The 19,733-nt window shown below is 44.7% G+C and overlaps 2 protein-coding genes across 5 annotated transcripts in view; one reads left to right on the top strand and one right to left on the bottom strand.

The window, feature by feature from the left end:
* LOC147626109 (pentatricopeptide repeat-containing protein At2g13600-like) overlaps nt 1-12,712 on the bottom strand; it is a 51,992-nt gene extending 39,280 nt beyond the window's left edge. The window contains exons 1-3 of one of the 4 annotated variants that reach the window (XM_086817676.1): nt 11,850-11,988; nt 9,458-11,683; nt 8,126-8,592 (exon numbers count right to left, since the gene is read on the bottom strand). In XM_086817676.1, the coding sequence (XP_086673802.1) occupies nt 10,123-11,586 (1,464 nt within the window). In that variant the 5' untranslated portion in view covers nt 11,587-11,683; nt 11,850-11,988 and the 3' untranslated portion in view covers nt 8,126-8,592; nt 9,458-10,122. Of the gene's footprint in view, nt 1-8,125; nt 8,612-9,457 lie in introns of those variants that run through there. The other 3 variants (XM_086817675.1, XM_086817672.1, XM_086817673.1) reach the window with 3 other exon arrangements.
* LOC147626111 (uncharacterized) lies at nt 1,159-4,017 on the top strand. Its single transcript, XM_086817671.1, has 3 exons — nt 1,159-3,132; nt 3,266-3,611; nt 3,712-4,017. Exons 1-3 carry the CDS (start codon nt 1,472-1,474, stop codon nt 3,985-3,987), a joined length of 2,283 nt encoding a protein of 760 aa, XP_086673797.1. The 5' UTR covers nt 1,159-1,471; the 3' UTR covers nt 3,988-4,017.
* Nucleotides 12,713-19,733: the final 7,021 nt, after the last annotated feature.

Genomic DNA, 19,733 nt, shown 5'->3' on the forward strand with positions numbered 1-19,733 from the left:
GAGATGATGGTTGAGTATGGTTCACAGTCGCGCGCACCTGGAACTCTAACTTCAACTATGGATAACTCTATGGAGGACATAAGTCTTGCGAGCAGTCCTAGAGTTGGTTTGGTTCATGGATATATGGATCGAATTCTGTTGTGCATGTATGCATACACTTTTTGACGTAGAGGTATTTTTGTATTCTGGTGCCATTGGATCCTGGTACCATTGAGAATACATTGGGAAATACTCTGCATTGTGTCATGTGCTGCATGTATGTTGGTATGATACATCAAGTGCTTTATTATGTTCATGGATGCACCATTGGGTGTAACTCCTGCGGGATGGCCATGAGACATATGTGGGAAAGTACTTGGTAGATGTAGTGTTTGGATGCATTGAGTGCTTGCATATGCTCATGTTTTACCATCAATCGTGGGTCCTGCGGGATGCCCATGGGCGTAAGGCTTGCGAGCAGCCCTTAGACTGTTACTTTGGAGTAGGTAGAGCATTTTGAGGAGCATATTGTTTGCGAATGCATGTGTGTGTCATGCATATGTGTGCCATATGTAGAATGACGCATGGTTTTGTTTTTGGCTAACACAGTTAACGTGTTTCCATTTGGTTTTAGACTTTTGCTGTAGGTTCTGAAGGAACAAGCAAGAGGACAGTGTGGCTTATTGTGCAGGATGATTGTTCTATCATCCAGATGCATTGGAAGGCCATTGTTTTTGCCATACGGGGTGTCTTTGCTCATGAGATGCTTTACTGTGCCATTGAGTGCAATCGAGGACGCTTGCCATTTTTCAAGAGGGGGGTATGTTACGACCCTGTGTTTTTCTCTAGACAAGATGAAGATGTGCACGGGGACATGGTGGACAGTGTGAAATGGCATCAGGTGGGAGTGAAGATGGAAGCCCATGTGTGGATAACCCCAAGTGTGAAGGGGGGCAAAGAGACATTAATTAAAAAGGTTTTATAACCTTTGGTGGCCATAAAATTAATGTTTTAAAAGGTTTCAAAACCTTAGGAGGCCACTAAGCAATATTTAGAGGTTACACCACTTTTGGAGGCCCACGTCTCTCTCTTGCTTCTCTCTCTTGCTTTTTGGGGAGGCGTGCAAGTTCTCATGCAAGGTTGCATCCGTACGTACGTACGGATCGATCCGTACCGTGCGGAACGTACTGTACGGATCCGTACGCGTACGGATCCATCCGTACGTTTATTTTTAAAAAAAAAAAACCCCCCTTTTTGACCTTCGCCGTGCGATTTTGGCCTTGTTTTGGAATTTCGCCTGTTTCGCCCAGCGCTCTGTTTCGCTCCGTCTCTGCACACTGTGCACAGGTAATTCACACGCTCTCTCGCTCATGGCCTTGGTCCCTCATGATGCATCTCGTACTGTACTCTCTCTCTCTCTCTCTCTCTCTCTCTCTCTCTCTCTCTCTCTCTCTCTCTCTCTCTCTCTCTCTGCCAATGTACTACTGTCTACATGATTAATCTCGTCTCTCTCTCACTCCCTCCCGAGTCCGGGGTCCCTCTCCCTCTCTCTCTCTCTCTCTCTCTTTCCTCCTTTGGAGTATGCTCTACACTCTCCCTCTCTCTCTCTCTCTCTTTCTTCCTTTGGAGTATGTACTCTGCTCTAAGCTCTCTCTCTCTCTTTGTTTGTGTCACAGAGCTTCCAGGATCCAATATGCCGAAGCCATGCAACCCCTACTGGCAGGAGCACACGAATGTCATCCGTGTTATTAATACGCCGACCCAAGCTGGTTCTGGCACACGTAGATGGCAGTGCAAGTATTGCAACTTCGAGCTCACGAGCACAATTTCTCGTGTCGTGATACACTTGACAGGTATTGGCACCACCGGCAATTGTGGTGGGTGCAAGCAGGTGCCGCAGGATATCAGAGACAAGCTCATTGCTGAGAATTCGTCAACAGCAAAGGGTTCAAAGAAGGTAAGGGGCAGCCAGCACACTCAAGATGCACTTCATGATGCGCTTGTGGGGGAGATGGGTGATTCTTCCACACAGGATAGCCAGTCTACAGGGGGCAGAAAGAGGGCCCGTGTCATGCAGGAGGGTGATGAGGATGATGATGCACATGTGCTGAGACAGAGTACTTTGCCTTCACGTGTGTCATCTCTTTCGTGGGTGAAAGAGAGACAAAAAGTGGCTGAGATGGAGATTGCAAGCACTCTTGTGGAGTGCAACATCTCCTTCAATGTACTGAGGACTGATCAATGGAAGAGAATGGTGAGGGCCATAGCAGAGGTTGGCCACACAGACTCGTGGTCCGGGGTGGAGTATAACAAAATGCGTACCACGATGCTGGAAGAGCAGAAAGCCTTGATAGACAAGGCATTGGTACCTGTCAAGGCAGGATGGCAGTCTTTTGGGTGCACCATCATATCTGATGGCTGGAGTGATATGCGTAGACGACACATTATCAATATTTTGGTGTCCTCATGTCTTGGCACATACTTCTTGCGGGCTGTGGATGCAGGAAAGGCACGAGAATCCATCAGTGCTGAGTTTATTTATCACCACATCAGACAGGCAATTTTGGATGTTGGGCCAGAGAATGTGGTCCAAGTGGTGACAGACAATGCTTCAAATTGCAAGCGTATGGGTGAATTGGTCGAGGCAGAGTTTCCTCGCATTGCTTGGACTCCTTGTGCTGCACATTGCTTGGACCTGCTGATGGAGGATATTGGAAAGTTGCCATGGGTGCAACCTAATGTTGCAGATGCCATGAAGATTACTACATTTTTCCGAAAAAAACATCAGGCTTTGGCCATCTTCAGGAGCCATAGTGCACTTGATATGGTGCGACCCTCGAAGACCAGGTTTTCTTATATGTTCTTGGTCTTGCAGAGGCTTTTTAGATTGCGGGACCCACTACTACAGACTGTGGTGGACCCGAAATGGAGGTTTATGCACCATGCCCAGATAGAGGCCACTAGATACATTCAGCGGAAAGTGCTTGACGAGGCCTTTTGGACAGAGGTACAGAGCTTGACGGTGGCATTGCAGCCTATCCATGTCCTCCTCCGAATCACAGATATGGAGGGCTCTACTCTTGGACTGGTCTATCATCTCTTCATGGAGATGAAGCGCCATATTGCCACCTGTACGACATTGACGGAGTCTCAGTGAGTGTACACTTGGATATTGTTCTTGGTTGATTATATTAATATTAAATAATATGCACATTGCAACAATGAACAATATGTTTAAAGTTATATTATATAATGACTGTTGGAATGTTGGCTTGTCAATTTGTAGCCGTGGTGACATCCTGGCTATTGTAGAGCGGCGATGGACATTTATGAGCCGTCCCATTCATGGGATGGCTGCATTGCTTCATCCCTTCTACAAGAAGCCAGAGCTGTTTAGTGAGAGCACTCTGCTCACGCAGAAAGACCAGTACATCAACATAATGTACGACGAGGATGAGCAACTTGAGGTTGATGCAGAGATGGTGAGTTTTATGAACAATCTAGGACCATCCTTTGCTAGAGCGGTGGTTTTGAGAGAGGAGGCGACGAAATTTCCTCTCACGTGGTGGCAGAGCTATGGAAGACAAGGTCTTCCAAAGCTGACTCATCTTGCTCTCCGAATCCTCTCGCAGGTACTCTTGACTCTTTCACAATTGCATCCATCTTTAAAGTTTGATTCATTAAGGGTTTTGAGTCTTGACTCCGAAATCGTATCGTGATTCGTGATCGTAGGATTGTTCTGCTGGTGCTTGTGAGCGCAATTGGAGTGCGTACTCCTTGGTTCACACGAAGATCCGCAATCGACTTAGTACCGCTCAGCTGGAGCGATTAGTGTATTGCCGAGCTAACATGAAGCTCGTGCGAGATTATCATGCTTTGGGGGCACCCAAGCAGGTATATTTAAGTTTTAACTGTCGTACGTCTTTTGACACATTTCAATATAAGTCATTTCTTGTGGTTCTGACTTGTCGGATTTTGCTTTTCCACAGGCAGATCCGACCCATGTGAAGATGGTGCCAACCTCTACTGAGGGCAACGTGGAGCAGCGTGTCAGAGACGAGCAGGCAAATATTATATGACTCCTTCATAGAGAGTTGGAGAGCATCGATCGTCGTGTCACAAGGTCACGCGCACGGGCTTTGGCGATACCTTTGCGTGAGGAGGCTGCAGATTCAGAGAGCGCTAGACAGAGGAGCATTCGTCGGGGGAAGCTGCCTGTTCGTACGCAGCGGACTCGGGCGAATGAGGCTGTCACTCTCATTCATACTCAGAGTGAGCCAGGAGATGATGATGTAGCACATGGATCTCATGATACATCTTTCACATCATCACATGTGCCCGTTGATGGCAGAGCCTGAGTATGACGACGAGGGCAATGTCTTGACAGATGGGGACTTGCTCTCTTCTGGTGCATCGTCATCATCATCATCTAATGAGGAGTTTTGACTCTTAGATCATGTTTCATTGTGGAGTCTAGACTCTGGACTAGCCCTTATGGGCCTTTTGAGGACATTTCTATGATGTAGTGTTGCAGCTTGCTATGTAGTATGTGCATTGTATTCAGTTTGTTTTGAATCTTGATGCATTTGCAGCCTTTTGACATGGATGAGAGTCGAGACTTTTGTTGTGTGCACTGTGAACACTGATTCATCAGTTTATATAGAGCTAACTTCTAAGAGTGGTGATTGGTGATTGAAGATTGATCTCTGTCATCTGATTGAAAAATGGTTTTGGTATCTGATGTTTGATTTCTGAAGTAACAAGTTTTACAACATGCGGCAAGGGTTTTGTGATTACTAATCAAATGCGTATTAGCAAAGACCTTATTAGATTGTCTTGTAGGTCTCTCTCACAATTTAAAATGTATTTGGATCTTTTTATGTTTATTTTGATATGAAATGCCATATAGATTGATATTTTTTACAATGGTACGTATTTTTACGTACACAAAAATTTTATCTGTACGGAACAACGTACAAATACGTACCGTACATTACGTACAGTACGTACACATCAACCTTGTTCTCATGCATGGAAGAGAGGAGTCGGCTGCTGATGTTGGCTGCGCACAGGAGTATCTATGCAGGTCTGTACGACTGTACGGACAGCTGTACATACAGCTGTACGGACAAAACAGAAAGCAGGCGCATACAGGCTGCTGTGCGTGGAGGGTTTTCTGAAGAAGAGGCGCATACAGGCAAGGGCTGCAGGGCTGCGTTTCTTGCAGGCAGGGGCTGCAGGACTGCAGGCGCACAGAACTGGGTGTGCCCTCTCTCTTTCCCATGCCAACAGGTGGATTGCAGGCAGTGCTGGACAGAGCAGCACATGTTTTTCTCCATGCATACGGGACTGGACTGCAGGCGCAAAGGGCTGAAGTTCATGCTCTTTTGCACAAGAGACTCTTACAGGTTGGTTTCTCTAGACACACAGGCTGCCAGGTGTGTGCTTTTTGGAGGACGCCGTGTTTCTACAGAAAGGAGGGGCTGGATTTCCATGAACATAGACATCATGTCGATGGCGTTCATCTGATGGAATTTTCAGTTTCTCTTTGCTTTGGATTCGGGACTGTTTTGGGACAGTTTACGGGCTGTTTTTGTTTGGTCGCAAATTCAGCTATGTGCTTGGGTTTTTGACTGCAAGTACAGGTCTTGTGGTTATGTTTCTTGGCATGGGAGTGATGCAAGCTCGCATGGCTGCGTGCTCATGGAGCAGATGGCTTTCTTCCTGCTAGAAAGGAACAGAGGGACCTACAGTTATGAGTATCTCTATGTTGCCAGATGTTTCATGAGGGAACAGGTAACTAGATGTATGGGATACAGGATAGAAGTTTCAAAGGGAAACAGGCCTAAGGGTTTCATGTGGAAACAGGTCGTAGGTTTTCTCGAGGAAACTTGTTTTTTGGGTTGCTCTAGGAGACAGGTCACATGCAGGCAGAAGGTACAGGAGTGGACACATGTTTGGTACAGCCTTGCTACTGATAGGACAAGGGACAGGGAATCCATGACAGAGATGGATAGTACCCTTGGATGGTAGAGAGGGTTTGTACAGGTGTGTCAACTGTATGGTATGTTGTGCTGTGATACTCTTTTGAGAGACAGTTTGGGAGTCTGTGTTGTGATACAGGAGCACTGGATGTATCATGGTGTGATGCTGTTCATAGTGTGAGAGGCTATGGATGGTTGTGGCAGCCTTGATCATGGGAGAAAGCTTCTGTATGCAGACTCAATATGAGAGAGTCTTTTGATGTGAACAATGGTTGGATTTATTTGTGGATGCCGTGTGGACGAGAAGCCAGATGCAGGTTCTTTGCAGGCTTCATGAGTTCTACTGGGACGGCTGAATTACCAGCCTTATATTGTAATCAAAGCTCTTATAATCAATTAAAGAAATACCGCAAGGGGCGCCACTGCGATTTGGGGCCAATCGGTGTCCGTGTACTATTTGCAGGAGCACTCTAGCTCCCCCTGTTTGTTTTCCTTTTCTAGGTCCTCAATGGTGTTGATGTGTTTTATGTGCAAATGTTTTTTGTTCCACCACCCTTTGGTTTTTGGACGGCCGGTTTACAACTGTCATCCCCTCTGGCTCCGTGGAACACCACCAACAAACCTCCTGGGAGCTCTTCCCATTCCTGAGTTCCTTGCCTTGGGCTTCGTACCCGTGTACTTTCCTGTACCTTGGACCTGTACACCATTATATGGGACTGAATTAGTGTTTAGCTTTGCTGAGCCTGATGCTCTGATACCAATGTAACGCGCAGAAGCTCTGGGAGTCTTCTTTCAGCTCTAAACACTCTTGGAAACATGCTGATGCAAAACGCAGATATGAAGAGAGAGAGAGAGAGAGAGAGAGAGAGAGAGAGATTTGGCTAGAAATTTAGTATATTTCTGATGGTACAAAAAGGTACCTAAATCTGCAGCCCTAGGCTGCCTTCATACAAAAGGTGTAAATCACCAAAATCTGTCCTAGACTAAGGACCCTAAGGATCCACTCCCTAGAGGAATGAATGAATAAAACTATGAGCACACTTTGCTATTTATAGTCTCTTGACCTTAATGGAGAGCTGGCCAACTGACTGGACATAAAATCATACAAATGATGCACATAGCTGCCCTTTTTCTGATTCAGCCGACAGCCCTTTCTAGTCTCAGCCGACACCTCCTGTTCTCTTCCTGGTACAGCCGACAGGGATCCAAGTCCATTCTCCAGTCCAACACTGCTCCTTGTGCTCCAAGTCCTAGTTTTATCTGGTTCATACTCTTTATCTGGCTGCCTCTTCTGGACCAGACCAGCACCTGATGTCCATGGCATCTTTCATGCACATGACATCCCCCTCTGCTAAACTTGATGACGGGATTCCAACTTGTTCTTGGATGATTGTCATCATCCCAATCTTTTCCCGAAATCCCCCTGTCATCCATCCATCCCTGGCAAACCCTTTTCTCTGAAAGCCCGGCCCGGTTCTCCAGAACCACTCTGTCTCAGAATAAGATCTATGCATCTGTTCCATCTAGTCCACAATCCATTCCTGCCCTGACACTAAACACTGTCTTGGTCTTCATTCTTGAGAAATGAGTGGCAATCACATAACCCCTTGGAGGGTAATCCTCCCTTGGGACCGTTGCCCGAGAACCTATCTAGGTCACAGGACTGCCATCCCCTCTGGCTTTGTGGAACACCACCAACAAACCTCCTGGGAGCTCTTCCCGTTCCTATGTTCCTTGCCTTGGGCTTCGTACCCGTGTACTTTCCTATACCTTGGACATTATATGGGACTGAATTAGTGTTTAGCTTTGTTGAGCCTGATGCTTTGATACCAATGTAACGCGCAGAAGCTCTGGGAGTCTTCTTTCAGCCCTAAACACTCTTGGAAACATGCTGATGCAAAACGCAGATATGAAGAGAGAGTAGAGAGAGTAGAGAGAGAGAGAGATTTGCCTTGGGCTTTGTACCCGTGTACTTTCCTGTACCTTGGACCTGTACACCATTATATGGGGCTGAATTAGTGTTTAGCTTTGTTGAGCCTGATGCTTTGATACCAATGTAACGCGCAGAAGCTCTGGGAGTCTTCTTTCAGCCCTAAACACTCTTGGAAACATGCTGATGCAAAACGCAGATATGAAGAGAGAGTAGAGAGAGAGAGAGATTTGGCTAGAAATTCATTATATTTCTGATGGTACAAAAAGGTACCTAAAATTCAGTATATTTCTGATGGTACAAAAAGGTACCTAAACCTGCAGCCCTAGGCTGCCTTCATACAAAAAGTGTAAATCACCAAAATCTGTCCTAGACTAAGGACCCTAAGGATCCACTCCCTAAAGGAATGAATGAATAAAACTATGAGCACACTTTGCTATTTATAGTCTCTTAACCTTAATGGAGAGCTGGCCGACTGACTGGACATAAAACCATACAAATGATGCACCTGTAGTAGCTGCCCTTTTTCTGATTCAGCCGACAGCCCTTTCTGGTCTCAGCCGACAGCTCCTGTTCTGTTTCTGGTACAGCCGACAGGGATCCAAGTCCACTCTCCAGTCCAACACTGCTCCTTGTGCTCCAAGTCCTAGCTCTATCTGATTCATACTCTTTATCTGGCTGCCTCTTCTGGACCAGCACCTGAGAATGTCCATGGCATCTTTCATGCACATGACAGTAACATTGTGTAAAATACGATGCATTTAAGCTAGCAAATGCAAAATTGTGCTGATATTAAAATGGAAAAGCAAGAGCACAATGGTAAGGACCCCTCTTGGAACCAGACCTCAAAAACCATGAAAAAGCATTGTAATGCCCAAAGTAAAGTGTACCAACACTATACAAACAAGAAAAGGGTGAACGCCAAACTAGAAGAGGGAGCACCACGGCATTCACTTTACAAGATTTCACAGTGAAATCGAGGTGCACAAAGGTGGTGCACAATGCTTTGGATGAAAATGGGCTGAGAAAATCAAGGCATTAATTTCTAAAATTTGACAGCGCTAAAGACCAAGCCTTGCCAATGGACACCAGTTCCAAAACATTAGACCAAGGGACTCCTAAAGCCTGACATTGACCATTTCTAATGAGTAGAGAGGGAGGACACGTGGGAGAAGACTGTTTTTTCATTCCAAGTTACAGAAGCAAGCTAGTGCACAAGCACTCTGAAAAAACAACAATCATCATGTATGGAGACAAGACACAAATGCAAATAGAACTAAGAAAAGAAGGCCTAACAAGGGTGCAAGAAGGCAGGAATCAGAACACCCAGACTGTCTCCAAAAATGGCCAAATCACTCTTCAAGAAATGTTCATCTCCCAAATAGATACTTGGCCTGTGGCACTGAAGACAAGCTAAGTGTTACTTGTACAGTGAGAAACAAGATAATGTAGTGGTGTCTAGACTCTAGAGGAGTAGTTATGCTGAGTACAATCTCAATACTGATTATGGACTCCTTAAATTGTTCTAGTATTAGACCCCAGTTATGAAGAGAAACTAACATACCAGATGGCCAATCCAACTGACAGAGGCAACATGCTGACAGGAAGCAGGTTCATGTGGCATGTGAGCCAGACAGTAGGCAGCTCAGGCAGTATGGACAGGTTCCGATGACAGCTGGGCAGCACACTGGGCAAAGGATACATGTACAGCCAACTAAGAAATGCAACATGGGCCAGCTGGCTAGACAAGGCACCCCCTGGGGAGAAAAAGGGCTGCCCATATTGAGGGCAGTTGCCTGCACATGGCAGTACAACCAGCCTGGCTGCCAGTCAACCCAACAAACAGCAAGGGCTGGTCTCCTTCAATGAGAGGGGGCTCTCCCCTCTTCCTCTATCACTGCTCCATTTTCCCCTACCTGTCTATTGCAGTCCTCACAACCCTGCAATATCCTCCACTCTTTTACAGCATCGCCTGACCCCATTTCTCCAAGCACACATTTGGGAGCTTCATCCTGATGGTAGACCAAAAAGAAAAAGGCTTATGGCCAGTTTTTCAAGCATCCACACCACTTCTCCTTGGCATGAAGCCTTTCTCCTTGACTTGCATAGCTAATTTCCCTAACTTTATAAGAATATCGTCACTTTGCCGGTGACGTTCATCTCTGACCATGAAATCATGCATTTTATTGTGGACCTCAATACAGCCCTTCCCTGGCTTTTTCCATGCATTTACACACCTTTTAAACTCTTGTAGTCTGCTGCAATCTCCCACTTGCCAGCATCAGCATAGACATTTGACATTAAAACATAACCCATTGCATGTTCACAATCAATAGTTACAACGTGACGGAAACATCGCTTGGCCAAAGCCAGATTCCCATGTATTTTGCAATGGCCAAGCAAAGACTTCCACCCAACCATGTTGGTCCCAAAAGGCATACTTTTAAGTAGATCTGCAGCCTCACTAAGGTATCCAACACGACCAAGAAGGTCAATAATGCAGTTACAATGATCTATTGTCGGCGCTATCCTATAGTCATCCCTCATTAACTTGAAATAATGGCATCCATCCTCTAATGAACCCACATGACTGCAGGCAGATAGAAGAGAGGTGAATGTTGAAACACTCGGCTGCAAGCCCTCTCGTTGCATCTCCCCAAACCAATGCTTGGCCACTTTATAATTGTTATTTTGAGCATATCCTGCAATGAGTGCATTCCATGCCACTGTGCTTCGCTTTGGCAATGAATGAAAAACTATGCATGCATCTTCCACACTTCCACACTCAGTGTACATGTCAATGAGACTGCTTCCGACAAATATATCAGAGTCAAGACCATTTTCAGTAACCTGAGTATGGATCAGCTTTCCCTCATGAAGTGCTGCTATATCACAGTAAGCTTTCAAAACATTGACAAAAGTCACACTGTTTGGCAAGATACCAACTTGCTGCATTTGCTGAAACAAATGAATGGCCTCATGGCACTTCCCATGCTCAGCATGCAATGCAATCATGCTACTCCATGTCACCACATCTCGCTTTGGCATATTGCCAGACACTTTACATGCATCCTCAAAGCCACCGCATTTGGCATACATGTCGATCACAGCATTGCCCACAACTATATCCAACTCAAAACCATTTTCGATAATCCAAGCGTACATCTGCTTACCCCGCCCTAAACTTTCTATGATAGAACATGACTTCAAAACACAGACAAATGTGATGCCATTTGGCTCCATCCCCTCATCTTGCATTTTCTGAAAAAATTGCAGGGCTTTCTGACCATGTCCATGCTGTGTATACCCTGCAATGATGGCATTCCATGTCACAGTGTTAGGCTTCAAGCCTCTCTTTTGCATGCGTTGGAACAGTTCGAAAGCTTCCAAATGATAGCCATGCTGGGCATATCCTGCAATCAATGCACTCCATGTCACCACGTCCCGTCTAACAGCATTGTCAAAAACTCTACGGGCATCCCTGAGGCTTTCACACTTGGAATACATGTCAATCAGGGTGTTGCCAATGACAACATTTGACTCAAACGCATTCTCAATCACCTGTGCATGTACTAGCTTGCCCTGTAGCAAGACTGCAATGCTGCCACAAGCATTCAGCACCCCAGCATAAATGTGCCCATCAGGTGTCATACCAGAGTGTTGCATCTGATAATAAAGCTCAATGGCCTGCATTCCACGACCAAGATTGGCATTTGCTGTGATGATGGCACTCCACGTAAACACATTGGGTCGATGCAAGTTGTTGAACACCTCGTTTGCTTCTAACAAACTACCACACAAAGCAAACAAACGAATCAAGTGGCTCCCCAAAAATGCATTTGCTGAGAGCCCACATCTTGTGACAAGGGAGCGCAATTTTCTACCAACCGTCAGCTCTCTCTCACGTATGCACCCTTCTAAGAGACAGTAAACAAAAGGGACACGAATGTGGGTACCTTGATTCTGTAGAATGTGAAAGGCTTCATTGAGTTGTCCCTTTCCACACAATCTCTTGAAACTTTCAAAGCATGCTTTGGTCTTGCATGATGGAGCAGAATTTGTAACTTGTTCTCTGCCGGTTTCGATAAGAAGCCCATGTGGCATGTAGCCCATGCAAATGACCACCAACCAACCAAGGCTCCTTACCCTGCCTATTGGCTTGGCCCATCAATCTAATAAGCTTGAAAGAAAGTAATATGCTGCAGTTTCATCGTCTTGTTCCATTTCACCAATCAAGCCCAAAACTTGGGCAAGAGCACAGTCAGTAAAGGGGGCCCCCATACTTGAGGTTTCGTATGCAAACTTGGGCTGAAGCCCTTCCCTTCCAAACACCAAAAAACAATTGCTTTTATTTAGAAGTAGGAAGTTAACGGCTCCATAAACATGGAAACAATGTGGCTTTCTCCCTTTTTCTGCCCCCGAGCACCAATGTGGCTTTGAAGCTTTTACCCTGTTGCATCGAGAGAGAGAGAGAGAGAGAGAGGGAGTGTGTGGGGGGCTGTGTGCCCTTCTTCCATCACACAGAGAAATTGAAGTGGCTATATAGATTTGAGAGAGATGGATGATAGATAGACACTGAGTGCGGGCAGTAAACCAAATGAGAAGCTTGAGTGGTTGCAGAGATTCCATAGACAGAAAGATTAAGAGGGACTTCGTTCGCAGACATGAGAGAGAGAAGGAGATTCTCCTGTTCAAAGAGCCGGCTCAAGGAAGAGAGTCTACACGCTTGATTTTTGACGGGGAATCGACGGATTTCGTAAAATATAGCAAGTTTCAAGGAGGAGAGTCTGCACCTTTGCCCTTCAGAATTGATGGATTTGGTGAAATATAGCAAGTTTTTTTATTTATGTAATTTTTTACGGGCATTTTAAACTTTTAGGGCCAAACAAGCGTGACACCTGTCAAATAGCAACTATGAGAGAGAGAGAGAGAGAAACAAATTGTGGGATAAGGGGGGTCCCATGGGTACTAAGCCCGTCTCTTCTTTATGTTCAAAGAGCCGGCTTCAAGGAAGAGAGAGAGAGAGAGACAAAGCAGCATGCCTCTCACCCTCACCCTCTCCTTGCCATTTCAAACCAATTTTATCGATGAGAGAGAGCACGCTACGATATGTACCTCATGCTCACAAAAAACCACAGAAGATCTTGCACGACATGTGTTTTACCAAAAAACCCAAAAAAAAACTACATTTTAACATTTTGAAATGTCAGTATCAAATTAAATATCCTCTCTCACACTATCATTCATGATTAGTTATAATTTAGCTTAAAAATCAATAAAATTTTAAGAAAATTGTTTAGAAGTAAGTTTTTTGATCTCTTGAGAAATGTGTGTCACAATCTACACAATTTAATGCTTTAAACTGAAAAGTAGTAGCAAATGTATATTCACTAAATTGGAAAATTATACTTACATTTAATGCTAAGGTTAGACCTTAGGAAAACCATGATGTTAACTTAACGCAACCTTGCACCTTCACCCTCACCCTACACTATAATTGGACATCTCCACATGACATGCAACACTCCTTTGTGTGTGTGTGTGTGTGTGTGTGTGTGTGTGTGTGTGTGTGTGTGTAAAGTGCATCCTCCACATGTATATTGCTCCTTGGTAATAGAACACTAGTTTTTTACTTAAAAAAGTGTGTGAACAAGGTATGTTTTTACATAACCTAGTAAAAACCCATATTTTATAAAACAGCGCTAGATTTTATAAAGCAACCTTACCCTAAGCTTAATGCAGTGACAAACTTCATGCACATAGTTGCTTTAAGACAAGAACTAGTGTCAATAAACTATTTTTAAGTTTTCTTCCATAACCTAGTGTGAAAGCTACTCATTTGTATAAGCAGTACAAATAACTAGCTTTGTCCAATGACCTAGTATGAAAGCTAGTCATTTTTAAGTTAATTTTGACATCAAGCAATACACATTCATTTCCTTGCAATAGAATACTTATGGCCTCTCCTTCTTCTCCACTCTTGCTTGCTTGTGTTGAATTGGATCTTGCTTGCTTGGTGGATGCTTGCTTAGATGGGTTTGACTGTAAGATCTCTCTATCCACCCCTTGTGGTGATCCATAGAATAGACAACCTTCTCCTCGCCTCCATCAAGGTGATTGAAGTTTCGTCCTTCACCCCCTTAGCGAAGAAAGCATTCCAGTGTAGCAATAGAGTGAGGGCACAACGTACAAGCTAGCACACCCCACATCGGGGATTTACATTTGTGGCTCTATGGTAAGACCAAATGACACTTAATTTGGTAAAGACTAAGGTAAGCTCTTGTCTTGAACATATATGGTGCCGCTAATAGGAACTAGCCTAGGACTTAGTTCTGTTTTCCATCCATTCCCCAATCTATTGGGATCACCTAATATTGCTCGGTGTTGTTAGGAGGTACACTTTGAAAAACATATGGTTTTGGATTTGGGTGTGTTAGTTTTGTTGTTTTCTATTTTGTTTTAAAGTTTGTTTGCATTAGGTCATTCTATTTGCATACATTGGAAGAGGAAAACCCTTATTTCATTAATGGAGATTTGCATGATTTTGAAGCGAATGAGGCTTTGATATTGTTACATTAAATCAAGAAATAGCTTGGAAATTGTGAGTAGGAGCATAATCCACTCCAAACATAAGCTGTGAGTATTTGGTGAATTAGAGTGAGAGAGTTGATTTTTGTTCATGGATTTCATTGTTTTTCATGCACTATTGGAATTGATAGCTTAAAAGCATCTAAAATCAACCAAAAACAAACAAAAAATACTTAAATCACTTGCACAAACACCATAAACTAGGATTTACAACCTTAAGCAAGAGAAAGGTGAGACTATACATTGCTAAAACCAATTATATCCATTAAAGAGGAAGGTGAGACTATACATTGCTAAAACTAAGTATATCCATTGAAGAGGAAGGTGAGACTAGGATTTACAACCTTAAGCAAGAGGAAGGTGACACTACACATTGCTAAAACCAAGTATATCCATTGAAGATGCAATCCCCGTGAAAGGCTATATAATTTTTTGTGTAGTGATTAATTTGTGATCAGTCTCAAAAGCAAGAGCCTTCATGACCATCTCCATAGATCTGGACACTACATCTTTAAGCCGCGAAAGAATTAGACCTAGTAAACAATCTGTAAAATAGGGATACATAAGTCGTAAAGCATATGCAATTAAGGGACCAACCCCATGTTAAGGAAACCCTACCCTAACGTGTCGTGGGAAGTTGCCTATCCACCGAGATCAAGCAAGGCTCAAGAGCTTCATCGTAGCTACTCGTCCTCCCCGCCGCCATCCTCCCGCACTCGTTGTCACACGGAGACAGCAGTTACTTTAATCCTACGGGTGATGCAAGCTCTCTCGCGAAGATCGTGCAGGATCTCCGCGGAAGAGGACCGCATTGGTTAGCCTAATCACTCAAGAAAGAGAGAGAGATGAAGCAAGAGGGAAGCAAGAGGGAACAAGTGATCACTCCCAAACCCTAACCCTAAGCACACCACATGCTAGATTAGAGTTGCCAAAGAGAGAAAGATAGAGAACACTCCACTTCTATTGCACAAATGGGAGAATGAGTTCCAAACAAGAGAAATTGGCTTTTATAGTTCCAAGCCTTTTCGCACTAGTCCACCCAGGAGTAAGTGACCCGGGGTGCCCAAAACATAGTTACAAGGCTTTTCTCTATGGATTGGCCAACTGACCAAGATCCTCTTGTTTGTCCTTCGAAGCTCAATACCTGGGAGCATCTTTAGGGCGTTTCCCTCATCAAATGACGGGATTTACAATATATAGTGACGGTGCCCATTACATAAGTGTGCAGACATAGTTATCATAGGAATGTGTTAACCAATATGTGATTAACATACTCCCCTTCCTAAAGTCAATCGTATTCTCGTGATCACTGAGAGGTTGTCAAGGCATGCGAGGAAGTGTCGCACTTGGTTGGTTCTCCTGTCTCTCCGGAAATGAGAGAGGATGGGGAAGTTAATAAGATGGAAAGAAGTTAGTGGAGTACTGGCGATTAAGTATCCAGTTAATCATATGGGCTCTTATAAGTTTGCTTTTTTGTATGTGCCCAGTAGTACTCTTTATTTTGTTTTGTTTGTGTTTTTCTTTTTTGTCACCTTTGTGATGGGACATCCTCATTAGAGGAGTAAAAGTACTTGAATGAGTAGACTAGCACGGAATACTTAATAACCAGTATCCTCGTGGTAGGTGGTATGATGAAAGAGGAGTTAGTAAAATAATGGTGTTAGTAAGCAAGTGGCAAGGGGAATTGCGGAGGGACAAGGAGGCAACACACATGGAGATTGCTTGCGCTCCGAGATGTTGTATGGCAATGGTGATGTACATGAAGCTCTAGCATCTTTGTCAAGACATCGTGATGGGTATCTTGGCTCTCGCGATGTTCTCTCTTTTTCTTTTTATGCTTTGTCTTCTTCTGACATTGGAGCTGTGGGATCCTGTTTTGATAGGAGTGGTAGTCGATGTCAAGGATCCATACATATGGAGCCGAAGAAGAAGTTAAAGGTAGGATTTATTAGGCATGAAGCACAGTTATTCGGGTGGAGCGGGGGTGATTAAGAAGATCCAGGCAATGGGTCATACCATTGACCAGGCTTGCGCCATGGGTCATACCATTGACCATGGTCCCCCCATCCAAAAAAAAAAAGATGTACCTAGATGGTTGCCGATGATGAAGCTTGTGTGGTGTGTGCACATAGGATAGAGCCCAGTGAGATTTACAAGTGTTGTGCATGGGCGAGGGCAAGGGTGTGAGAATACCCTTTGTGAAAGCAATTGGTTGGGGCAGAGGCTCAAATTCAAGGCACTCCCTGTCCCAGAGGATTATGGTTACCTTGCCGTGGGGGAGCTTGAGGGTAGTTGTGTTGTCAGTTGTTTGATCGTACTTGTAGCGTTCTGGACCCAGCTTCCTCCAAGGATGATTGCTTCTTTTATATTACTTGTGGGAACCGCCAAGCCAATGGGTTAGAGATAGTTTGGACAGTTTGTGTAAAGGACCTAAAACTTTGTATGTGTTGTCCACTCGCCAAAATTCAACTTTGGCATGGGCAGTTTTAAGAGATGGTTTGCCCAAAGAGACCCATGTTTCCCATGGCAAAAGATTGTGGCTAGTTGTGGGTGATAGCAAGGCACATTTTCTTTGCATATTTCTACCAAAGGGAAAATCTATCCAAACCTATAGGGTGGTTATTTCAAGTTGGGGAGCTACATTTACACTTAGGGTGTTAAGCGAGATAATGGCCTTGTAGGGTTCAGAAATGGTCTGGCCATTTGGGAGCACAAATTGTGTGCCAAGTTTGTGATCTGGGAGGGTGTCAAGTGTAGCAAGGAGTTTCAGCCAGTCATGGTCAACTTCGTCACTCTTGACAGATGTTGCCATGCATGGCACCCTCGGGGGGTTCACTATATATAAACCCTCTATACCACGTGCGTTCAAGGCCTACTTTAAAACCCCTTATCTGTGAATTTTTAATAAATAAAACACACCCTTTCTCTATTCAATCTGTGAATACCTCCTTTAAATGGTACCCTTTTGTATGTAAAAAATGTGTTAAAAAAGGATTTTAAAAATCCCTTCTGTTGAACCCACGTGCTACGCTTACATATTTATGAGTAACCTCCTTGGCACCCACGCGTCATCTTAAGGGCCTAATGACAAGCATCGCAAACCAAGAGATCATTTCTCCTGGCGGTGGTCATAGAGTCTTCAACAAAGGGAGCTTTGGCCATGGGATGTGAGTGCCATATATATAAATTGACCTTAAGCATTTGAGACCCTTTACGAAGGTAGACATGATGCATGTCCCAGTCATGGATTAGTCGGGTTTGTCTCATGAAGGGTCGACCCAAGATGGCATCATAGGTGGCATTATGAAAGTCCATGACGACAAATGTGAGGTGGAATGTCAAGTCACAGACTTTGACCTTGAGGTCATGTGCTATGCCTAGGGGTTTTGTAGATTTGTCATCCGCAAGCTTGATCACCAATGTGGTGGGATCAAAGGCGCAGTTGGCCCCAGTTTTCCCAACATGTTTGTGTGAGGATACTTACACCAGCACCTCCATCTAGCATGCCTTTGACCACATGTTCGTTATAGGAAATGGGCAATGGTGTGATTGTGTCATCACCTTCAAAGTATTGTCCCAACGCATTGACGCAATTGTGGGTGCACCTTTGGGTTGCGGGTTGTGGTGATGGAGTAAGTCTGGATGATGGGGCTCAGATTCATTTGAGGAATCTGAGGTAGTGCCCTCCTCGATAGAAGCCTGTAGTTTGCGTTCCATCCAATCCCAAAGGTCATTCCATAAATTTGGGCTACCTTTTAACAAGGTTCCAATGGGCATTTGGATTTGGGAGGAAAGGAAGGCAGAGAGGTTTGGCCAGGTTGCATTGATGAGTAGGAGCTTCTTGAGGGGCGGGGCCTTAATCATAGGGTGGATCAGTAATAGTATATGGAAGTTCAATTTGGTCCTTATTTGATAGGGGTGGAGGACGAGATTTAGTGCCCATAGGAGAATAAAATACCTCAGCAAATTTGGTGTGTGGACCTCGTGAGTTACTGTCAGACTCTGTGTCACTATTTGCATCGAGCTGTTTGATGTGAGCATGGGATTTGGGTTGGACAGTTTGTGGAATATGCACTGGGGGATTTGGGGGCACATATGGATCAAAATTTCGTTTGGCAACATCATGTTGGTGAACAAATCTTCCGTGGCCTTGAGCATTTGCGGGGGCTCCTGCCTTACTAGTTGCAGAAGTTGAGGTTCAATGGGGGACGACGCGCACTTAGGCGCTGGGTCAAAGGTTACAAAAATGGGTGGCGGTTCAAGTTGAGCCTGGTATTTCTCTACCAATGCTTAGGCCTCCTGAAGACGTTGCTTCTCAAGGATGGCATTGGGATATGTGGCCAGCCGTTTTTCACGTTTGGTGAGTTTTTGCTGGGCTGTATGGGGGAGTGGCAGTTTGGCACAATCATCACTCCTGGAGGAGGAGGATGTGGTCTTGGTTAAAAGCCAGTGCAAATGCTAACCCGATCTTCTCCATGGCCAACATGCTTAGAGCGTTGTTTCTTTTGGGATGTGGCCTTCTTTAGCTTGGCCTGCAACCATGTGACGACATTCAATGGGACAGTCAAAATCTTCCCATGTTGAACGCTCAACACGTTGAGAGCATGCCTTCGACTGTGGATTGAGAAACCAATTGCAAAGGGCAATCCCTGTAGTAATGGTCAATTTCATAGCCCTGACATTGTGGTGTCATTGGCATGCATTTCTTTTGAGGGCATTCAGCCACTCTATGGGGTCCATGGCAGAGAAAACACAGAAGAGATGGTTTCCTTGTGGGTGCCACTCTATGGGGTCCATGGCAGAGAAAACACAGAAGAGATGGTTTCCTTGCGGGTGTACCTATAGTGTGCACAAGTGGTTTAGGGTCCATGTGATGCAATGGCAAAGGGAGATGAGGTGTTAGGGGTACCTCGGGGATGGTGGAGCACGTGGGCTCCACAAGTCTAGCAATGGACCTAGTTGGGATCTCTCCGAGGAGCAATAGGGTTTTCTTGGAGAGGCAATGGTTGGAATGGAAAGATTGGTACTGGAGAAGGTCGTGGTGGTGCTATGTGTGAGTGGTTAGTTTGGGGTGGTGCCACCAATAAGGTTTGGGGCCCAGGAGGAGAGAAAGATAATGTTATAAATGAGCTTTGGGTTGTCATTGGCACGGTGGCCAATTGCGTGGAATAGCTTTCTCGCATGTTGTCATCTAGAAAGATCCTTGACCAACATGTGGTCGTGTAGCCTTGGATTGTGTAACCCCAATAGGA

The sequence above is a fragment of the Cibotium barometz genome, chromosome 23 (genome assembly GCF_041138505.1).
Source record: "Cibotium barometz isolate CiBa-2024 chromosome 23, ASM4113850v1, whole genome shotgun sequence".
Classification (NCBI taxonomy): Eukaryota; Viridiplantae; Streptophyta; class Polypodiopsida; order Cyatheales; family Cibotiaceae; genus Cibotium; species Cibotium barometz.